Source organism: Canis aureus, chromosome 19 (assembly GCF_053574225.1).
Source record: "Canis aureus isolate CA01 chromosome 19, VMU_Caureus_v.1.0, whole genome shotgun sequence".
Classification (NCBI taxonomy): Eukaryota; Metazoa; Chordata; class Mammalia; order Carnivora; family Canidae; genus Canis; species Canis aureus.
This window is the reverse complement of record NC_135629.1, coordinates 3,638,654-3,656,836: the sequence shown is the minus strand read 5'-3', so window position 1 is coordinate 3,656,836 and position 18,183 is coordinate 3,638,654. Positions and strand designations below refer to the sequence as shown.

Genomic DNA, 18,183 nt, shown 5'->3' with positions numbered 1-18,183 from the left:
GTTTTTGTTTCTAAAATACAAATGGTATTTATATTAGAACCTAAAACAATTCTGTGTAGCCTATTTTTCTATTTTATTTATTTATTTATTTGTTTGTTTATTTTTAAAAGATTTTATTCATTTATTCATGAGAGACACAGGGAGAGAGAGAGAGGCAGAGACACAGGCAGAGGGAGAAGCAGGCTCCATGCAGGAAGCCTGACATGGGACTCGATCCCAGGTCTCCAGGATCACGCCCCGGACCAAAGGTAGCGCTAAACCGCTGAGCCACCGGGGCTGCCCCTATTTTTCTATTTAGTAATAACATCATGAGTATTTATTTCCATACGCCATTAAAAAGTCCTAGTAAGCATCACTTTAGAATATAGCACACATTATCCCATAATTGAGCCGTTCTTTTGCTTATATATGTATTGACTCCAGTAGAATTTGAAACTAGTGTTGATTTATCCGTCACCCAAAATTGGAATTGTTTCCTTCCTCTCCAGGATACTTTTAAAGTACATTATGAGAACAACAGCCCTTTCCTGACCATCACCAGCATGACCCGAGTCATCGAGGTGTCTCACTGGGGTAACATTGCTGTGGAAGAAAATGTGGACTTGAAGCACACAGGGGCTGTGCTGAAGGGACCTTTTTCACGCTATGATTACCAGAGACAGCCAGATAGTGGAATAGCGTCCATCCGCTCATTTAAGGTATGGGGTATGCAACTCAGACATTGGGAGAAAGTATCATTTTATCATATCTGTGCTTTGGCTTTTTGAAAGTGTCTAAATATGGAGCATTGTTTGGGTTCGATTGGTGTTCAAGGTGTTCAAGTAGATCACAGTTGGGACTAACAAAAAGAGTCTTTTTTTTTTTTTTTTTTTAACTAAAAGAATCTTAAAAAAGATAGTTCCCATTTATATATAGGCCATTTTTTAAAAAAGAGATTTTATTTTTAAATCTCTATACCCACCATGGGGTTGAAATCACAACCCTGAGATCAAAAGTCATGTGCTACACCAACTGAGCTGGCCAGGCACACCAAAGTAGGCCATGTTTTTAAAAGAAAATTTGAATAATAGAAAAAGGGAAAACCATACCACCACCCAGAATTAGTATTGCTCATATTTTAATATTTCTTCTTACTTTTATAATACTCTTAAAAAGATTTTATCATATTGCACATGAAATTGTATATATCTTTAGTCTTATAAATGAAATCTTGTATTTTCATGTACAGTTGAAAACTGAAAACATATGCAGTTGAAAACCCCCTTGTAAGACATAGTTAGGGGCACCTGTCCCCTACACATTTGAAAATCTGCGTGTAACTTTTGACTTCCTGAAAATTTAACTAGCATCCTCTTGTTTTCTGGAAGCTTAACTACTAACGTGAGTAGACCATTACCACATATTTGGTATGTTGTATGTATTATATACTGTATTCTTATAATTAAATTAGAGAAAAAAATGTTATTAAGAAAATCATAAGAGAAAATACATTTATAGTACTTACTGTATTTACTGAAGAAGATCCACATAAAAGTGGACCTGTGCAGTTCAAACCCATGTTATTCAAGAGTTAACTGTACTTAAGTATTACAGAAGGATTCATTATGGGAATGAAGTATTAGAATTATTTCTTCCTCATTATGGAAATATGCTTATAGATTTGGAAGGTACAGTAAAGAATGTGAGGTGGGGAAACCCCCTCCATGACCCTATCACCTAGTGATTGGATATAGTTTCTTTCATTTTTAGTTTCTCTCCCTGCAGAGTAACTTAGCAATTACCTTTATCTTTGTATTAGTCCTTCAGTATTTGCTAAAGTATTTACAATTGTCTCCATTATTTATTGTTTAGGAGAATTAGCTATTTACCTGCCATGATTGAGAAATAGTTGCACTATTTAGAAATTTTGGAACCTTGATTGGGAGGCTTATGTTATTCCCAGTTTGGGGACTATGCTATGGGGAAGGCTCTTGGCACAGAAAGTCTTCTGTTTTTAGGATCATCTCCTGTGAGTAAGTTTCTGGAGGCTTTAGAAGGCGTTGTCCTCTCTCTTGCAGACCATCCTCCCTGCCGCTGCCCAGGATGTTTACTACCGGGATGAGATTGGCAATGTTTCCACCAGCCACCTCCTTATTTTGGATGACTCGGTAGAGATGGAAATCCGGCCTCGCTTCCCTCTGTTTGGCGGGTGGAAGACCCATTACATCGTTGGCTACAACCTCCCAAGCTATGAGTACCTCTATAATTTGGGTCAGTATTTAGGGAATAGAAAGGGGAGACACTCATTTTCTTTCATTTCCTGCATTTTTATTTCTAGTGGTGGTTTTGTTTTAACAATTGCCAGTCTTTTTTTTTTTTTTTAAGATTTTATTAATTTATTTGTGAGAGACACACACACAGAGAGAGAGACAGAGACAGAGAGAGAGAGAGAGAGGCAGAGACACAGGCAGAGGGAGAAGCAGGCTCCATGCAAGGAGCCCGATATGGGACTCGATCCTCGGTCTCCAGGATCACACCCTGGGCTGCAGGCGGCGCCAAACCGCTGCGCCACCAGGGCTGCCCTCAGTAACTGATTCTAAGAACACCTTATAACCACCACTCACTCAGGCCAAGACATTGAATTGAGCCAGCCAGCTTTCCTTCCCCACAATAGTATTTACTGCCCTGGTTTTTAGTCTCCACTTTCTCGACTTTCTTCAGTTTTATCACCCAACTGTATGTCTCTTGAATCTCTACTTTAGTTTTGCCCTTTTTGAAAAATTTGAGGTTTTGTTGGTTTCTCTTAATCCATAGTTCCCTCCTCCACCTGATTTATTTGTTTCTGCTTATCTATTGCAGACCTTGAGTCAGTTGTAACCTATAGTCGAGAGGTTTTGCTGACTCCTTACTCAGAATGCAATTCCATGCATTCCTGTGGGGAGCCTGATCGGGACTTGATCCCAGGGCCCTGGGATCATGACCTGAGCCAAAGGCAGATACTCAACTACTGAGCCACCCAGGCATCCTGCCTTTGTGTATTTCTTACAAGCTGAAAGCTTTCACCTCCCTTGGTGCTGTACAAAAGATAATTCTTGGTCCGCTTGGGTATTTTCTGACCGAGACTTGGAATCACCTGTTTCTCCTCAAACCCCAGTTTCTCTTTGTGGAAAAATGTATTTTAAGACCACAGTCGGAGGGACACCTGGGTGGCTCAGCAGTTTGGTGCCCGCCTTTGGCCCAGGGCGTGATCCTGGAGACCCGGGATCGAGTCCCGTGTTGGGCTCCCTGCATGGAGCCTGCTTCTCTCTCTCTGCCTCTCTCTCTGTATCTCTCATTAATGAGTAAATAAAATCTTTTTTTAAAAAAAAAGACCATAGTTGGAGAACTAGAAATGCATATTGTTCTGAGTTTGGTCAATATCTAGGCCTGTTCAGCTGACAGAGCTAGGTGTGTATTATACCTATGTGGAAGAAAATTGTGAAGTTATATAGTTAGTGTGGACTATAGGGATTTTGCTCATAGGTTTTGTCTGTATCTGATTCTATATTGAGAGTCCTTGTTCTGAAGGAGGAGAAGTGACGTAATAATTAGAGAGCCTTTCACAATTGTTTGATCCCACACTTACGACAGTCTCAGAATAAAAGTGGTCATGCTACCATTTCCAATAGGATTACTGAAAAAAGTTTATTTATTTTTGGCATGATCTCTCCTGATCCTACCCTAGTGTTTTGGTGTGCTGTATGTATACTGAATATCTCTCTTGTCAGAACTGATAGTGTACCTCTCCCATTTGAACTCTAGACTTAGCTCTGCAGTAACTCTAATTAATGCTCACCCCATCAGTGTTTACAGTGACCAATGACTTTCGTCATTTTCATGTTCTGAAGCTCATTCTCTGGTAGATTCCTTGGGGAAGGCTTGTGGGAATGAGTTCTTACATGTTGATAGTCGATAACAGGTTGTGCCTTTTGTGCATATAAGCTATTTTGATGAACATAAAATCACTGGCTCACACATCTTTCCTTGAATATCTTAAATAGGTTACTTTTTTTGGTATGAAGTGTCGCTGTCAGAGTCTGATGATCTAATTTTTCCCCTTTCTAAGTCACCTCCCCTTCTAAGTCTTTTTATATAAATACTGAAAAGGATTCTTTCTTTAAAATTTAATACTTTTATAGAACATGTTTTGGCTACATGTGGTTGCTGTGCTGCTATTCTTGGGTTAGCATTATGGTTTTACCTTACAGTCTGAAACCTTTTCGTAAGTTTTCTCTGTTGGGGCTCCTATTCTATATTGAGTCTTTGCCTGTTTTCAATATTTGGCAGTTTCTCTTGAGTCTTTCCTTCATTGAAAACTTTGCTTCTTTTTACTTTTTATTTATTACAAGACATTACCTGTTGTGTTTTTTCACTTGTATTCCTTTTAGCATAGCCTCCCTTCCCTTCCCTTCCCTTCCCTTCCCTTCCCTTCCCTTCCCTTCCCTTCCCTTCCCTTCCCTTCCCTTCCCTTCCCTTCCCTTCCCTTCCCTTCCCTTCCCTCCCTTCTTTCTTTCTTCTTGATTTTATTTATTTATTTATGAGAGACACACAGAGAGAAGAGAGAGAGGCAGAGACACAGGTAGAGGGAGGGAGTGCAGGCTCCATGCAGGGAGCCCGATGTGGGACTCGATCCTGGGTCTTCAGGATTAGGCCCTGGGCTGAAGGCGACACTAAACCGCTGAGCCACCGGGGCTGCCCCATAGCCTTTATTTCTAAAACAATTTTATTTCTAAAATTTCTTTTCTGAGTTTTTTCTTACTTTCTGTCAGTTTTCTGAATTTCTATAATTCTGGTTTATATTGCTCTTTTATGACTTGTGTCATTTGTTTTAAAGATTTTATTTATTCATGAGAGAGAGAGAGAGGGGCAGAGATACAGAGGAGAAGCAGGCTCCATGCAGGAAGCCTAATGTAGGACTAGATCCTGGGACTTCCAGGATCATGCCCTGGGCCAAAGGCAGGTGCCAAACCGCTGAGCCACCCAGGGATCCCGACTTGTGTCATTTTTTAAATGGCTTTAGCTTGTTTTGAAATACAACAGTTTTTTTTTTTTTTTTTTTTTTTTTTTTTTTTTTTTAAAGATTTTATTTATTTATTCATGATAGTCACAGAGAGAGAGAGAGAGAGGCAGAGACACAGGCAGAGGGAGAAGCAGGCTCCATGCACCGGGAGCCCGACGTGGGATTCGATCCCGGGTCTCCAGGATCGCGCCCTGGGCCAAAGGCAGGCGCCAAACCGCTGCGCCACCCAGGGATCCCAATACAACAGTTTTTTTGTTTGTTTTTAAGAGAGAGTGGGAGCAGGAGAATCTTAAGCAGGCTCCATACTCAGCATGGACCCCAATGCGGGGCTCCATCTTGCGACCCTGAGATCATGACCTGAGCTGAAACCAAGAGTTGGAAACCCAGGTGCCCCATGGGAACAGTTTTAATCAGTTCTGTGGCATGAATTTCTGGCATGTTTTTCATTTTACTTGGGATATTCTCTCTTTTTGTAACTTTTAAAAACAGTGAGGGGGCCCCCTTTTTCTGTTGCTCATTTTTTTTTAATAAAGAAAAAAAACTTTAAAAAAAAAATATTTTATTTATTCCTGAGAGATATACAGAGAGAGAGAGGCAGAGACACAGGCAGAGGGAGAAGCAGGCTCCATGCAGGAAGCCCGACGTGGGACTCGATCCCTGGTCTCCAGGATCCCACCCTGGACTGAATGCGGCGCTAAACCCTTGAGCCATTGGGGCTGCCCAAGAAAAAAATTTTTAAGTTGGCTCCACACCCAGTGTAGGGTTCAAACTCATAGTCCTGAGGTCAAGAGTTGTGTGCTCTCCCAGCTGAGCCAGCCAGGTGCCCTTCTGTTCATTTTTAATGTGAGCTTTTAGGAGGAGGTATTGTAATTGCCCAGTTCCCTGTTGATTTGAATGTGGCGGCTTCCTTTTGGAGCCTTCCCTGGCTCAGTTTCCTGTAGCTCTGCTGTCCATGTTAGGCTTCATTTTGATTTTTCCTCTGGCAGTTTTTCCTCTGAGTAGGGTGCTGTCCTGGGAGTGGAGCTCTGATGGCTATTCCAAGTTCTCAGGGACTAGACTGCTCTAGACTGGCAGTTCCTTGGGCCTGGTTTGCTCACCCACCATGTGGGGTCAGGGGAGGACTCCTTGGAACTCCAGCCGCTCTTCTACAGTTGGCCTGCCTCATTCTCTGGTGAACAGCGTGGCCTGATTGGGGCTCTGCTCTTCTCAGGTCTGTCACTTGCCCTGTTGTCTCCTCCACTTTCTCCTTTATGTACACTAGTAATGTGCAGGTTGTATGCACATTTTGTTTTATAACACCCCCCCGCCCCCTTGGAGATCTGTGTTTTACCTAGTTTTGTTATAAATACGTTCTGTGGGTTTTTAGTTTTGCTGTGTAGTTGCTCTGTCTTTATGTAAAAATTGGGAAAGACCCGTAAGTATACTGCCACCACCACCTTGGTCTCCCAGAATCTCGTAGTCTGTTAACTTTAGATAGTATCTCTTTATTCTTCTCTGTGTAAAGAGCAAGTGTTCCTACCCTCTGTTGCCCCCTAGCTCCTGTGTCACTTCCTCTGTTTTTCACATGCCTGCACATCTTTGTCTTTCTTCAGGTGACCAGTATGCACTGAAGATGAGGTTCGTGGACCATGTGTTTGATGAGCAAGTGATAGATTCTCTGACAGTGAAGATCATCTTGCCTGAAGGGGCCAAGTGGGTGTGACTGTTCCTTTCCTCTGCTTCCCATTTCTCTGGCAGTGGCCTTGTGGTACCTCAAGAGGAAGCTGTGTTCTGGGGGCGCTGAGTAGGTGCTCAGCACATAGTTGAGAGCTCTATAGGGACTTTCTGACTGGACTTTCAACAGAAAAGTTAGACTCAAATGAGGCACAAGCTTGATTTATGAAATATATTCCCTGAACAGAGTCCCTCTTCATGACAGGTGTAGCATCCAAAGGGGATGGGATGGTCTGCAGCAGACAGAATGCAGAGTCCGGACAGCCAGGTAGCTCTTGTGCTGCGTTAATACAAAAAAGAAGAGCGGTGCAGCAATGGCATTGTTTTATCCTGGACTAGTCAAACTAGGTTCCGAAAGTGAGGTCCTGATCTTGTGTTAGGGTTCTTTTTTTTTTTTTTTAAATTTTTATTTATTTATGATAGTCACACACACACAGAGAGAGAGAGAGGCAGAGGGAAAAGCAGGCTCCATGCACCGGGAGCCCAACGTGGGATTCGATCCCGGATATCCAGGATCGCGCCCTGGGCCAAAGGCAGGCGCCAAACCACTGCGCCACCCAGGGATCCCTTGTGTTAGGGTTCTGTGCTTGCAAACAGTAGGTGCTGTCTTTGGCCAGTTTAAGCAGACAGGAGTGCATTTGGAAGGGTAAGGCATGTCTTATAAAATGGCAGCAGAAGTTGCAGAGCCAGAACATCTTTGGAAATCCAGGTGGTGGAAACAGACAGTTGTTCAGAGAGGACCTACCCTTGGCATGAGTGATAAACAACTATGTGTGTCTTTGTGCACTTCACTCTACTTCAAGGGGAGCTTCTGTTTGCCCTCTCTTGGGGATGGGAAGTTCTAGCAAAAACTATAGTGAGAACCCAGAGGAGGGAGAGTGGATCTAGGCAGACAAAAACAGGACATGTCTCCATTGTACCTTATGGAGTGACTTTTCAGAGGCCTTATTAAGTTCCCAAGAAGTTCTTGTTGGGTGGAGTGCACAGCAGGCTGGCGGGCTGTGTGGGTGGTGTGCCTCCAGGAGTGGGCCAGTATTGGTGAGCACTAGCAAGAGCAAGATGCAGGGAGCTGGTCATTACCTCAGCAGGAGAATGGTCTAATAGGGTATTCTGACAGTGGGTCAGCTGTTTCAGGAGGTCTGGTGGTCTGTGGTGCCAGGAGGGGAGCAGAGTGGAGTGTGGACTTAGTGACCTTGAAAGGCCCCCGTGGGCATTAAAATTTTCCAATCCTAAAGAACTTGTTGGTCAATGCGGTTTGTCTTAGGCTGTATTTCTTCCTACCTGCATCTAGGAACATCCAAGTTGACAGTCCCTATGAAATCAGTCGGGCCCCAGATGAGCTGCACTACACTTACCTAGACACGTTTGGCCGCCCTGTGATTGTTGCCTATAAGAAAAATCTGGTGGAGCAGCACATTCAGGACATCGTGGTAAGTGACTCCACTGTTCTCTGCCTTCTGTGTCTTCCTCCCCGAGTATGGGGTCCTGGGGGCCAGGCACTTGCCTGTCTTTATCTTTTCCCTCCTGGGGCTGTTGGGTTTTGAGCACAGTCTGGGGGTGAGTGGGCGGCCTGGATGATGGTGGGCCTGCTAGGGCCCCTCTTGCCCCTAGGCAGACCTGTGGAAGCCAGTCCCCCTCATCCCTGCCCATTCCCCGTTCTCTGCCCCTACAGGTGCACTACACATTCAACAAGGTGCTCATGCTGCAGGAGCCACTGCTGGTGGTGGCAGCTTTCTACATCTTGTTCTTCACTGTCATCATCTACGTCAGGCTGGACTTTTCCATTACAAAGGTACCCACCCCTTGGCCTTTTGCTCACGTTTTTGGTTAGTCATTTTGGACCTTGATAATTTGTTTCATTAGCTTTTTACTGAGCATTGGTCTTCACAGCAAATCCGAGACAGAACCCTCTTGCCCAGAAGCCCCTTCCTGCCTGTGGCCTCTGCTGACCCTTATTGTAAAGAGAGAGACCTTACCTTGTTCTTGTTGCTATGATCACAGAGCATGCAGTGTTCTGTGAGACAGGGTGCTGCTGGTAGGCAAGCACTGCAGAAATAGGACAGCCAGCAGTGTGTGTTTCATGTTGGGGCTTCCCTGAGGATGTGACTGGCAGAGAAATTGGGGAAGAGCATTCAGCTGGCAGGAACAGTTTGTGCAACAGCAGGGACAACTTTGGTGGAATCCAAAGGGGAGCAGTAGGGTACATGTAGCAAAGATGTTGATCCAACCTGGTTCCGTAGAACAGTGAGGCTACCCACTGAGTCATCTGCTAGGAAGCCTTGTCATACAGAAGGGCTGAGTGTAGATTTTATTATGAAATGGCCCCACTTTTTAAGCTATAAGTGCTTTCATTTTTAAATTTATTAAAAAAAATTTTTTTAAGTAGGCTCCACCCCCAATGTGGGTTTAAACTCATGAACCTGAGATTAAGAGTCGCGTGCTTCACTGACTGAGCCAGCCAGGTACCCCTGCTTTGGTTTTTTAAAACTTTTATTTAAAATAATTCTACATTTATGGAAACTTTGCAAGAATAGCAGAAATAATGATTGTATACTCTTCACCTAGGCGTAACAGTTAACATTCGGCCTTCCCATTATATACAGTTATTTTTCCTGGACATTTGAGAGTAGATTGTAGACATTTATATCCTTTATTCTCTTGAGTAATAAAGCGTGTGTGTAGCCCAGGGACAAGAGTATTCTCTTAACTACAGTAGAATGATCGAATTCAGGAAACTTGATGTCACTGTAACACTGTTAACCAACCTGCAAACTGTGTTCAGATTTGGCAGACTGTCCTAGGGACCATAACATTTTCAGCAGTTGTTTTTCTTCCTCCAGGATCCAGCTGAGGATCATGCATTGCATTTAGTTGCCACACTTCCTTAGTCTCCTTTCATCTGGAACAGCTCTGGAGCATTTCTCTGTCTTTAATGACCTTGACATATTTGGCGTGTATACATCGGTTCTGTAGAATGTCCCTCAACTTAGGTGTATCATCTGTTTCTCTCTGATTAAATTCAGATTATGCATTTGTGGCAAGAATGCTATAAAGTGATGCTGCATTTGCAGCGCATCACATCGGGGGTACCTGATGTCAGCTGGTCTCAGTGCTGGGGATGTTAACTCTCCTTACTTGGCTAAGCGGATGTCTACCTAATTTCTTCATGTTAAGGTTACTTTTTTTTATCTTTAAGATTTTTTAAAAACTTACTCATTTCAGAGAGAGTGAGTGAGAGAGAGCATGAGGGGTAGGGAGGAGCAGGAGGGAGAGAGAAGCAGACTCCCCACTGACCAGGGAGCCTGACTTCAGGCTCTATCCCAGGTCCCAGAGATCTATCACAGCCCCAAAGTTCATTGTTTTTCTCTTTGCAATTAAGGTATGATCTGTTTGAGGCTATATAAATACTCTCATGTACATTTACTTATTAGTCATAGCATTTAGTATTGATTCTTACCTGAATCTGTTATTAGTGTGGTGGTTGAAAAACTGATTCCTTTTGTTGGCACTGTTCTGTAAGGGGAAGCTTTTCTTCCTGGTTGGCTGGTTACTTGTTAGGACTCCTGGCTTCTTTACTCTATGGGCCAGTGTCCCCTGGTGCTACTTATTTTGATGCTCAAATTGTTCTAGATTTGTCTGGTTTTTTCATGTCTTGTCATTTTTTAGAGTACTTCCTTTTTGTTGGTCACAACAGTGTGTTTAAGGCATAGCCTCCTGTACTTTCTCCAGTCAGCCCTGGTTCCTTTTAGAGGAGAATGGTACCTAGAGAGCAGGATCTGGGGGCTAGGTGTGATCATTGCTTTTGGGGTGTTGCTGTGTCTGGGCCTTCCAGCAGACAGAGCTAGGGGAGAAATGTATGGTATTTACAATAGCAGTTAACACTGATATCTCACTCCAGTCTGATGCCACAGGGTTCTTGCCATCCTTCCTCATTCTACTGTTTTTCCTTCTCTCCTGGACCCTACGTCAATATATTTATATATTCGTTGAATTCCATAAACATACAAAATAGTTTCAGAATTGCTGCACTCATGCCACCACAAACACCAGGCCTATCTGTAGAGTCCCAAGATTTGCTAGCAGTTCTTTTTGTCTTTAGACTGAGAATATCTTGTCGAGTACTGTGTTCTAAGGTAGTTAGCTTAGTTTTTCTATGTTAACTCATAGGAAATATAGCTAGATTCATTTATTTCTGTTTGAATTTATTGTAGTTTCTCCCTCTGGCACTCTAAATATTTAATTTTGATTGTAAAATTGTAAAACCCTGCCTTTTAGATAAGCAATTTGAGCAGTCTCTGGATATCCTTCATGATTTATTTTGCAAAAATGAGCAGATACTTTATTTTCTCCTCTTTCTTGTACAAAATGAAGAAAGCACCATATATGTTTTGTCATTTTTTTCCCCACTAAACAGATTGTGAGAATTACCCATGTTAGTTTGTAGAGATCTTACCTTTTTTTAATTTTTTGTATAGCTACAGAGAACTGCATTGAATGAATGGGTCAGTTTATTTAATCAGTTCCTTATGTATACATCTCCCTATCTTAAACCTTTGATAATTTATTGAGAAAAAACCAATTGTGGGCCAAATCAGCCATTTGCAGACCAGATTCAGCCTTTGAGCTGCCAAGTCAGAATTTTTGAGTAGACATGGGATGAGAGAGAATTCCGGAAAGTATGTAGGGCCTCATCTAAAGGGTTGTGAATGACAGGTCGTGAATGGCTTGGGCTTTATCCTTCAGGCCCTAGGAAACTCTTGAAGGTTTTAAGGAGAGAGACTTAATAAAAGTCTTGGAAGCCTTCCCTGACGTGCACGGAGCTCTTTCTTCCCTTTCTTGTCCCTTTTGTGGTGTGTTCTAGCATTAGTAGCCTTTCTCCCATCCTCTCTCTGCGCTGTGGGACTTTGAAGTGAATGTCTTCTTTATCTTTGTGTCCCCTGTCCTCCCCTATGCTGAACTGGTCAAGATTTAACATCCACAAAGGTTTGATTCTCTGACTTTCCAAGAAGATGGCTTTTCTTGTTTGCACAGCCAGTGGTGGGTACTTTTAGGGAGGTCAAGGTTGGAGCCGGCTCAGGCCTAGATGTTGTCACCCATGATGTCTCCCCCACAGGATCCGGCTGCAGAGGCCAGGATGAAGGTGGCTTGCATCACAGAGCAGGTCTTGACCCTGGTCAACAAGAGAATAGGTCTCTACCGTCACTTTGATGAGACCATCAATAGGTACAAGCAGTCGCGGGATGTGTCCACCCTCAACAGTGGCAAGAAGAGCCTGGAGACAGAACACAAGGCCTTGACCAGTGAGATTGCGTCGCTGCAGTCCAGGCTGAAGACAGAGGGCTCCGACCTGTGTGACAAAGTAAGTGTGTGCCATCCCAGAGTCACTCAGCTCTCTGCCCTTCTTGTCACACCTCTAGGGATTGTCCTCCACATTCTAGAGCACCATGGGGCTGCTGTGTGTGGGTCACATGCCGGGCAGCTCTTGCTTTGCCTTGTCCTGTGGTGCCGACCCTTATGGTGGAATAAGAAGGTTGGGATCTCGGTTACTGGCTGATTCAGAAGGCTCTGCTAGCCTCCGTGTCACTGTCCGTTCTCCACCTGGCTGCTACTGAGAGCAGCGGCTTCCTCTCCCAGAGGGTGGACTGGGCACAGCTCCAGACTGCTCTTGTGTGCTGAGAAGAAGCTACACTTAGATTCAGGTGTTTGACTCAGACTTTGTAAATCTGGCCAAGTAACCAAACTTCTGTTTCTTTGTGTCTTAGTACCTCACAGTGTTGTGAGTGCACAATGAGTTAGTGCATATAAAGTGCTGGGCACCCTACCTGGGATGTGCTTTGTGGTTCTTGTTACCTGTACAAGAAGAGGTGCCCTTCAGAGTCCCTGATCAAGCCCTTCTCCACATGCTGCTCCCAGAACTCCCTCCCCTTACCTTGTGCTCTTCATTGCACCTACCTTTTATCTGCAGCTCTTTTCTTTATGTGCTCGAGTGTTTCCTGGTGGCTTCATGAAGGCAAAATGGCTCATCTCTCTTGATTGCAGTTTTCCAGTGCCTAGCACTGTGGCTCACTAAGTAATTGCTGAATGTTGAGTGATTGTGATTATGAAGTCCTCAGCCTCACAGCCAGCTGGTGATCATTCAGTCTCTTTGGCACACCCCTGCCATTAGTCTTGCCTGAGTCCTTGGACCTAATTTGGCTAGCCAAAGGGAAGAGGTGTACCTGGCACCGCACCAGGACATTGCCCGTAATGTTTCCACTTGATCCTCACAATCCTTTATAGCTAAGGTCCAAGGTCAGAGCTTGAAGGTATAGAAAGTGGAGCTGGCATTTGAAGCCAGGCCTGTCTCCTGCCACAGCCAGCCCCTCTACCCTGGGAGCTCCAGGGTCTGTAGGCATGGGAGGTGGTGGGCCCTGCTGAGTGTGGGTGGGAGGACCATTCTCAAGCTCTGCCCTGCTCTTGCCTCGGCCAGGTGAGCGAGATGCAGAAGCTGGATGCACAGGTCAAGGAGCTGGTGCTGAAGTCTGCAGTGGAAGCTGAGCGGCTGGTGGCCGGCAAGCTCAAGAAAGACACGTACATTGAGAATGAGAAGCTCATCTCTGGAAAGCGGCAGGAGTTGGTCACCAAGATCGACCACATTCTAGATGCTCTGTAGCCTCTGACCGTTATCATCAGCATGGGCCCAGGGCGCTGCACTTTCCGATGGCAGTTTGGGGGTGAAGGAGGGAAGGCCACCAGCAAGGCCATTGAATGCTGGCATCTGTATTTTATAAAAGGCCTTCAAGGAAGTGAGGCCAGGCCCTGCCATAGGCAACATAAGCAGCTTAGTTTTTGTCTTAAAAGTATTCTTTTTTTTAAAAAAAAAAAAAATTAAATCCCGTTAAAAACAAAATATCTTTGTGTTTTGAACAAAGAAATTTTTAGTAGTTGATGGTTTTGTTCTGAAGCCTAGGATATTCTTTTATCCCGTAAGCCCCTTGTGTTTTGCCCTTTTAATACCTGATGTTTGGGTATTTTATGAGTGTGTGTTTTGTGTGTGTGAGTGTGTTTGTTTGTTTTTTTTTTTTTAAAGTATGCGTGGCCAAATGAAAATAAAGCAGGGACTGTGAACATTTGTTCTGGCGACAATCTCATAACTTACCTTGAGGATAGTACTTTTATCAAGTGCTTTTTATTAAATAGTGGATTTACTTAGAGCACGTTTGCATGGCAAGCATCACTTCTATTTTACATGTTAGAACAGTGAGGCCACAAAGATAATGTGGGCTACGTAAGGTTACCGGACAGAGTCTGGGAGTGAGGGCTCTGTTCTTACACTTTTTGTCTGTTCTGCATCACATGCTGTACTAGGCACTAAGGACACAGTGATGGATGAAATAGAGAATAGGGGTTCTTTTTAAAAATAATTTTTAAAAAGATTTTATTTATTTATTCATGAGAGAAATAGGCAGAAACATATGCAGAGGGAGAAGCAGACTCCTTGCAGGGAGCCCAATGTGAGACTCCCTTCCAGATCCCAGGATCACACCCTGAGCCAAAGGCAGACACTCAACCACTGAGCCACCCCGGCGTCCCAGAGAACAGGAGTTCTTATTGAGGACAGATAGATGATCAGACAAATTCATAATCACAAACTGTGACAACCCCATGAAGGAAAGGGACAGGGTTCTCCCGACAGTATTTACTGGAGAATACTGGGTGTACTCTGGATGGATAGGGGAATTGGGCAGTTTCCCTAGGGAAGTGACTTTGGAATTGGGCTCTATAGGAGTTATATAGATAGCCATAGCATGTGCAAAGGCCCTGGGACAGGCTGGGGCTTGTGGACCTGAAGGGAATCCAGAGACGTGGAGGGGGTATGGCATAGGCTGCAGAGGTGGGGGAGAGCCCAGATGAGCTTGGGCTTTGTAGGTCTGACAAGGCTTCTGGTTTTATCCTGAAATCAAGGGGAGACCGACCAGTGTGAGACGTACTTAGATTTGTATTTTGGCTGAGAACACACTGCTAAAGGCCATAAATAGGTGTGGGAAAAAACCTTGGGCAGGGAGGGCCATGTGCCCACATGGGCGCAGCTGAGAGATGTAGGTGGGTGCAGGCTTTCTCTCTGCCTGAGGTCTGTGCCTGGTCTTTACTTAGATTTGCTGCTCACCCTTCAGGCAACAGCTTAAGGTTATTGGCTCAGGGAGGCCTTCCACGATGTCCCAGACCTAGTCAGGTCCTCTTGTTCCACTCTGTCTCCACATCATACCACAGCTGGGAGGTGTTTAATTGCTGGAACTAGTTCCAATGGGGCAGGGGTGTCGTCTGATAAGGTCGCCTTATGTTACCAGCTGGTTTTTCGGATTAGCATGTGACTCATGGTGTGTGACATATTGGGGTGGGTTGAGGGTTGAGGGTGTCACACACAAGTGACAGCCTTGTGCCCACCGTTTCACATGGAGAAGTTTAGTAAAGACCAGTTTTGAGGATGATGATGATGGGTTCTGTTTCAGACAGGGTGAGGTGGGTGTGCCTGTGACTTCCAAGTGGGAATGTTGGGGGCAGTTGGACATTCAGGCTTGGAGTTCAAAGAAAGGGCTTGGTGTGGAAATGATAAATGTGGATGTTGCTCAACACGCTGTGGAAGGGATGTGGAAATGGTGAGGTAGAGGTGGTGGTGGGTGAGGGTGTCTAGGAAGGGTGTTGAGAAGACACCCAGAACTGAATGTATGGCTTCAAAGTAGAGTGGCCGCTTGGAGCACCCCACTCTACACAGGTTGGGGAGTAAGGAGCATGTGGTGTCATGGAAACCAGGAGGAGACGTGATCTTGGGAGGAGCAGCAAGTGCTGCTGAGTGGCTGTGCAGGAGGAAGGCCGGGAGGGGTCAGCCCGTGCTGGGAGCAGGTCACTGAAGGGGTCCTTCACTGTGCGGGTGGAACAGTGGGAAGGAGGGAGTGGGAGCTACCTGGGGCTTCCTTCAAGGGTGGATGGTGTGCACCAGAGATAGGGTGCAAGACGGAGGGGCGAGGACGGGGCCACGGGGCATGTGCAGCTGGAAGCTATCAGAGGGGAGATGCAGGTGTGCTCAGGGCCTGTGGAGGGGCCTGCTGGAAAAGGAGAGGCCAAACACGGAGATACAGGTGGGCTGTCTGAGGTTTCTCAGGCAGTGGGAAGCTACGGGGTCGAAAGAAAGGAGAGGTCGTGGATATGGAGGAGAACGTTGGCTCAAGGCTTGGGCATGCATCCACACGGCCTCTCTAGAAACTTCGGGGAGTTTGGGGTGTCCATTTCCTCCTTGAATGGAGCGGTGCTCGGTGATCGGCTTCATAGGCGGGGTCACACGAGGTAACAGCCGTGCAGTGTCCTAGGGCAACTGCTTGCTAGGCATTAGCTGTTGGCTCCCTGCCGCCAGGGAACCTCCTTCCGTCCGCCAGTCAGGGCTTCCGGCGGCAGCGCGGGTGCGGCCTTGGGTGTCCGGGCCCCCCGGGTTGGAAGCTGTGGAGGCGGCGCTGAGGGGTGTTGACCGTGGTGTTCTCGCGGGCCCGGCCCCACAGGCGCCCGCGCTCTGGCGCCCCTAGGTGGGACGGAGCTGCGCCTCCCGTGGCGGCTCGGAATCGCCCGACTGCTGGGCGGCAGCCCCCACTCCCTTCTGCATTTCCTTCAATCTTTTCTCACTTTCGGAGCAGGAAGGACAGCTGGGCAGGAAGCAAGGGCTTGCGTCGACGGGCGCCCTCTGCTGGGCCGGTGGGCCGCCCGCAGGCCTGGGGAGGGAGCTGCGCCTGCGCCCTTGTGACGACGTGGAACCCGCGGGCGCGTCGGTGGGGGCGCCAGGAAGGGAGGCCCGTGCGCAGGCGCAGAGGGCCCGCTGGGCTAGGGAAGCCGCGCATGTGCGGGGCTGCCGCCACTTTAAGGCAGGGCAGCTCGGAGTGGCCTCGACGCCAATGCCCTGGCTGTGGCGCCATCTAGGGGTGTGGGTCGGGAACCACAGGCCGGGCCCGGGCTACAGCTGGGTCTGGGGTCCGAGCGCAAGGCAGGCCGTGGCGCTGCCGAAGGGCAAGGAGGACTTGGGTTTCCAGATGTCCTGTAGGGGTTGGGGGCCAGCATCAGGGCTGGGGACCACAGGTGAGGCATCCCCACTCTCCTTGCCCCTGCTCCTCGCATCCCTAACTCATCTTCGCCCGCGGACAGCCCTCTGCCTCACTGGTTCTTGATCTCCGTGGCAGACAGGGCCCCAGTGTTCTCCTTTGTAAGTCCCGAGGTGTGAGCTGGGGTCCCGAGTGTGCAGTCTTGGCCCAGGCCTAGCCCCCACTCCTCCCCCCACCCCGGTATAGGGTGGGGTCCCTCAGACACCTGGTAGCTCTCCTTCGGCCTCAGACCCAGCCTGCCCGCTCTGTGGCCCTCATGGCAGGGGGAGGGGAGTGCTCACCTGGGGCTTCCCCAGCATCGTTCAGACCCCCAGGCCGATCCCATTTGTCCAGTCCTGGCCGAGACTCCTGACCCCAGTGGCCAGCCCTGGCTTCCTCTACTGCCGCAGCTTTGAGCTGCCCCTGCAGCCGCTGCCCACAGCCTGGCCCCCGGCTCAGAAGGGGGAAAACATGGCTGAAGAAGGGCTGGATGTCACTTTCTCTCCTTCATTTGTCTTGGAGGCTGACATGGGAGAAAACCCCAAAGGACTGAGTGCACCCTCACAGTTTCACCACAAGTATCCTGACCGGGCGTCTGGTGCCGAGCTGATAGTGCAGGGCCCGGCCGCAGCCCTGCCGGAAACCGCGCTGCCAGCGGTTGGGGGCCGCAGGCCCAGACAGGAAACGCCCCCAAGCGTACCCCAGGGCCCATGGCCTCCGCACAGGCCTGCTGCCTTGGACCAGGCCCTGGCGCCATTTTGAAGCTGGGCTGGACTCCAGGACTCTGGCCGGGGATCTGGGGACTTCTCTGTCACCTGCCTGGACAGCCTTGGGAGATGATGGAGGGAAGAGAGACTGGGCTAGACCTGACCCAGATCCTCTCCCCTCCTGGGGCCAGTCCTTCCCGGGGCCTCCAGCCTCCCACCCAGCCCTCTGCATTCTCAGGCTCCCTCAGGTCATGGGCTCTGTGTTTTCTGTGGCAGGCCCAGAAGGAAATGCACGGGACACAGAAGTGAACAAAACAGTAGTAGTGCTGGCACCCGGACGAAGCAGACAGGACAGGGGCATAGTTGAGAGGAGTAGTACCGCGGCCTGAAGGATTTGCATGTGGGGGGGATGGTGAGGAGAAGCCTGGACTCCAGCCCCCAGTTTTGACTTCCATTCAGGAGATGAAATCCAGAAAGATTCATCTGAAGCTGAGAAAGGAGTGCATTTAAATGCTGTGGGAGGGAAAGGGTGTGGATCCAGGAGAGAGGGAGCCCCCAGAGCAGGACTGGACGGGCTGAGGGCTGAAGGGGGACACCAGGGAGGTCTGAGCCACTGGGTCGGCTG

The 18,183-nt window shown here is 47.3% G+C and overlaps 1 protein-coding gene and 1 long non-coding RNA gene across 2 annotated transcripts in view; one reads left to right on the top strand and one right to left on the bottom strand.

The window, feature by feature from the left end:
- The window catches only part of RPN1 (ribophorin I), a 28,855-nt gene extending 15,215 nt beyond the window's left edge, over window positions 1–13,640 (top strand). Inside the window, exons 4-10 of the mRNA XM_077857615.1 lie at window positions 489–698; window positions 2,058–2,250; window positions 6,631–6,730; window positions 8,043–8,181; window positions 8,424–8,543; window positions 11,865–12,110; window positions 13,221–13,640. Of these exons, the coding sequence (XP_077713741.1) occupies window positions 489–698; window positions 2,058–2,250; window positions 6,631–6,730; window positions 8,043–8,181; window positions 8,424–8,543; window positions 11,865–12,110; window positions 13,221–13,403 (1,191 nt within the window). The 3' untranslated portion in view covers window positions 13,404–13,640. The remainder of the gene's footprint in view (window positions 1–488; window positions 699–2,057; window positions 2,251–6,630; window positions 6,731–8,042; window positions 8,182–8,423; window positions 8,544–11,864; window positions 12,111–13,220) is intronic.
- LOC144289465 (uncharacterized) lies at window positions 11,865–13,889 on the bottom strand. The gene is made up of 2 exons (XR_013357348.1): window positions 12,704–13,889; window positions 11,865–12,262 (listed from the first exon to the last, which is right to left on the bottom strand). It is a non-coding gene; the product is annotated as an uncharacterized LOC144289465 (long non-coding RNA).
- Between the last annotated feature and the right edge of the window lie 4,294 nt (window positions 13,890–18,183).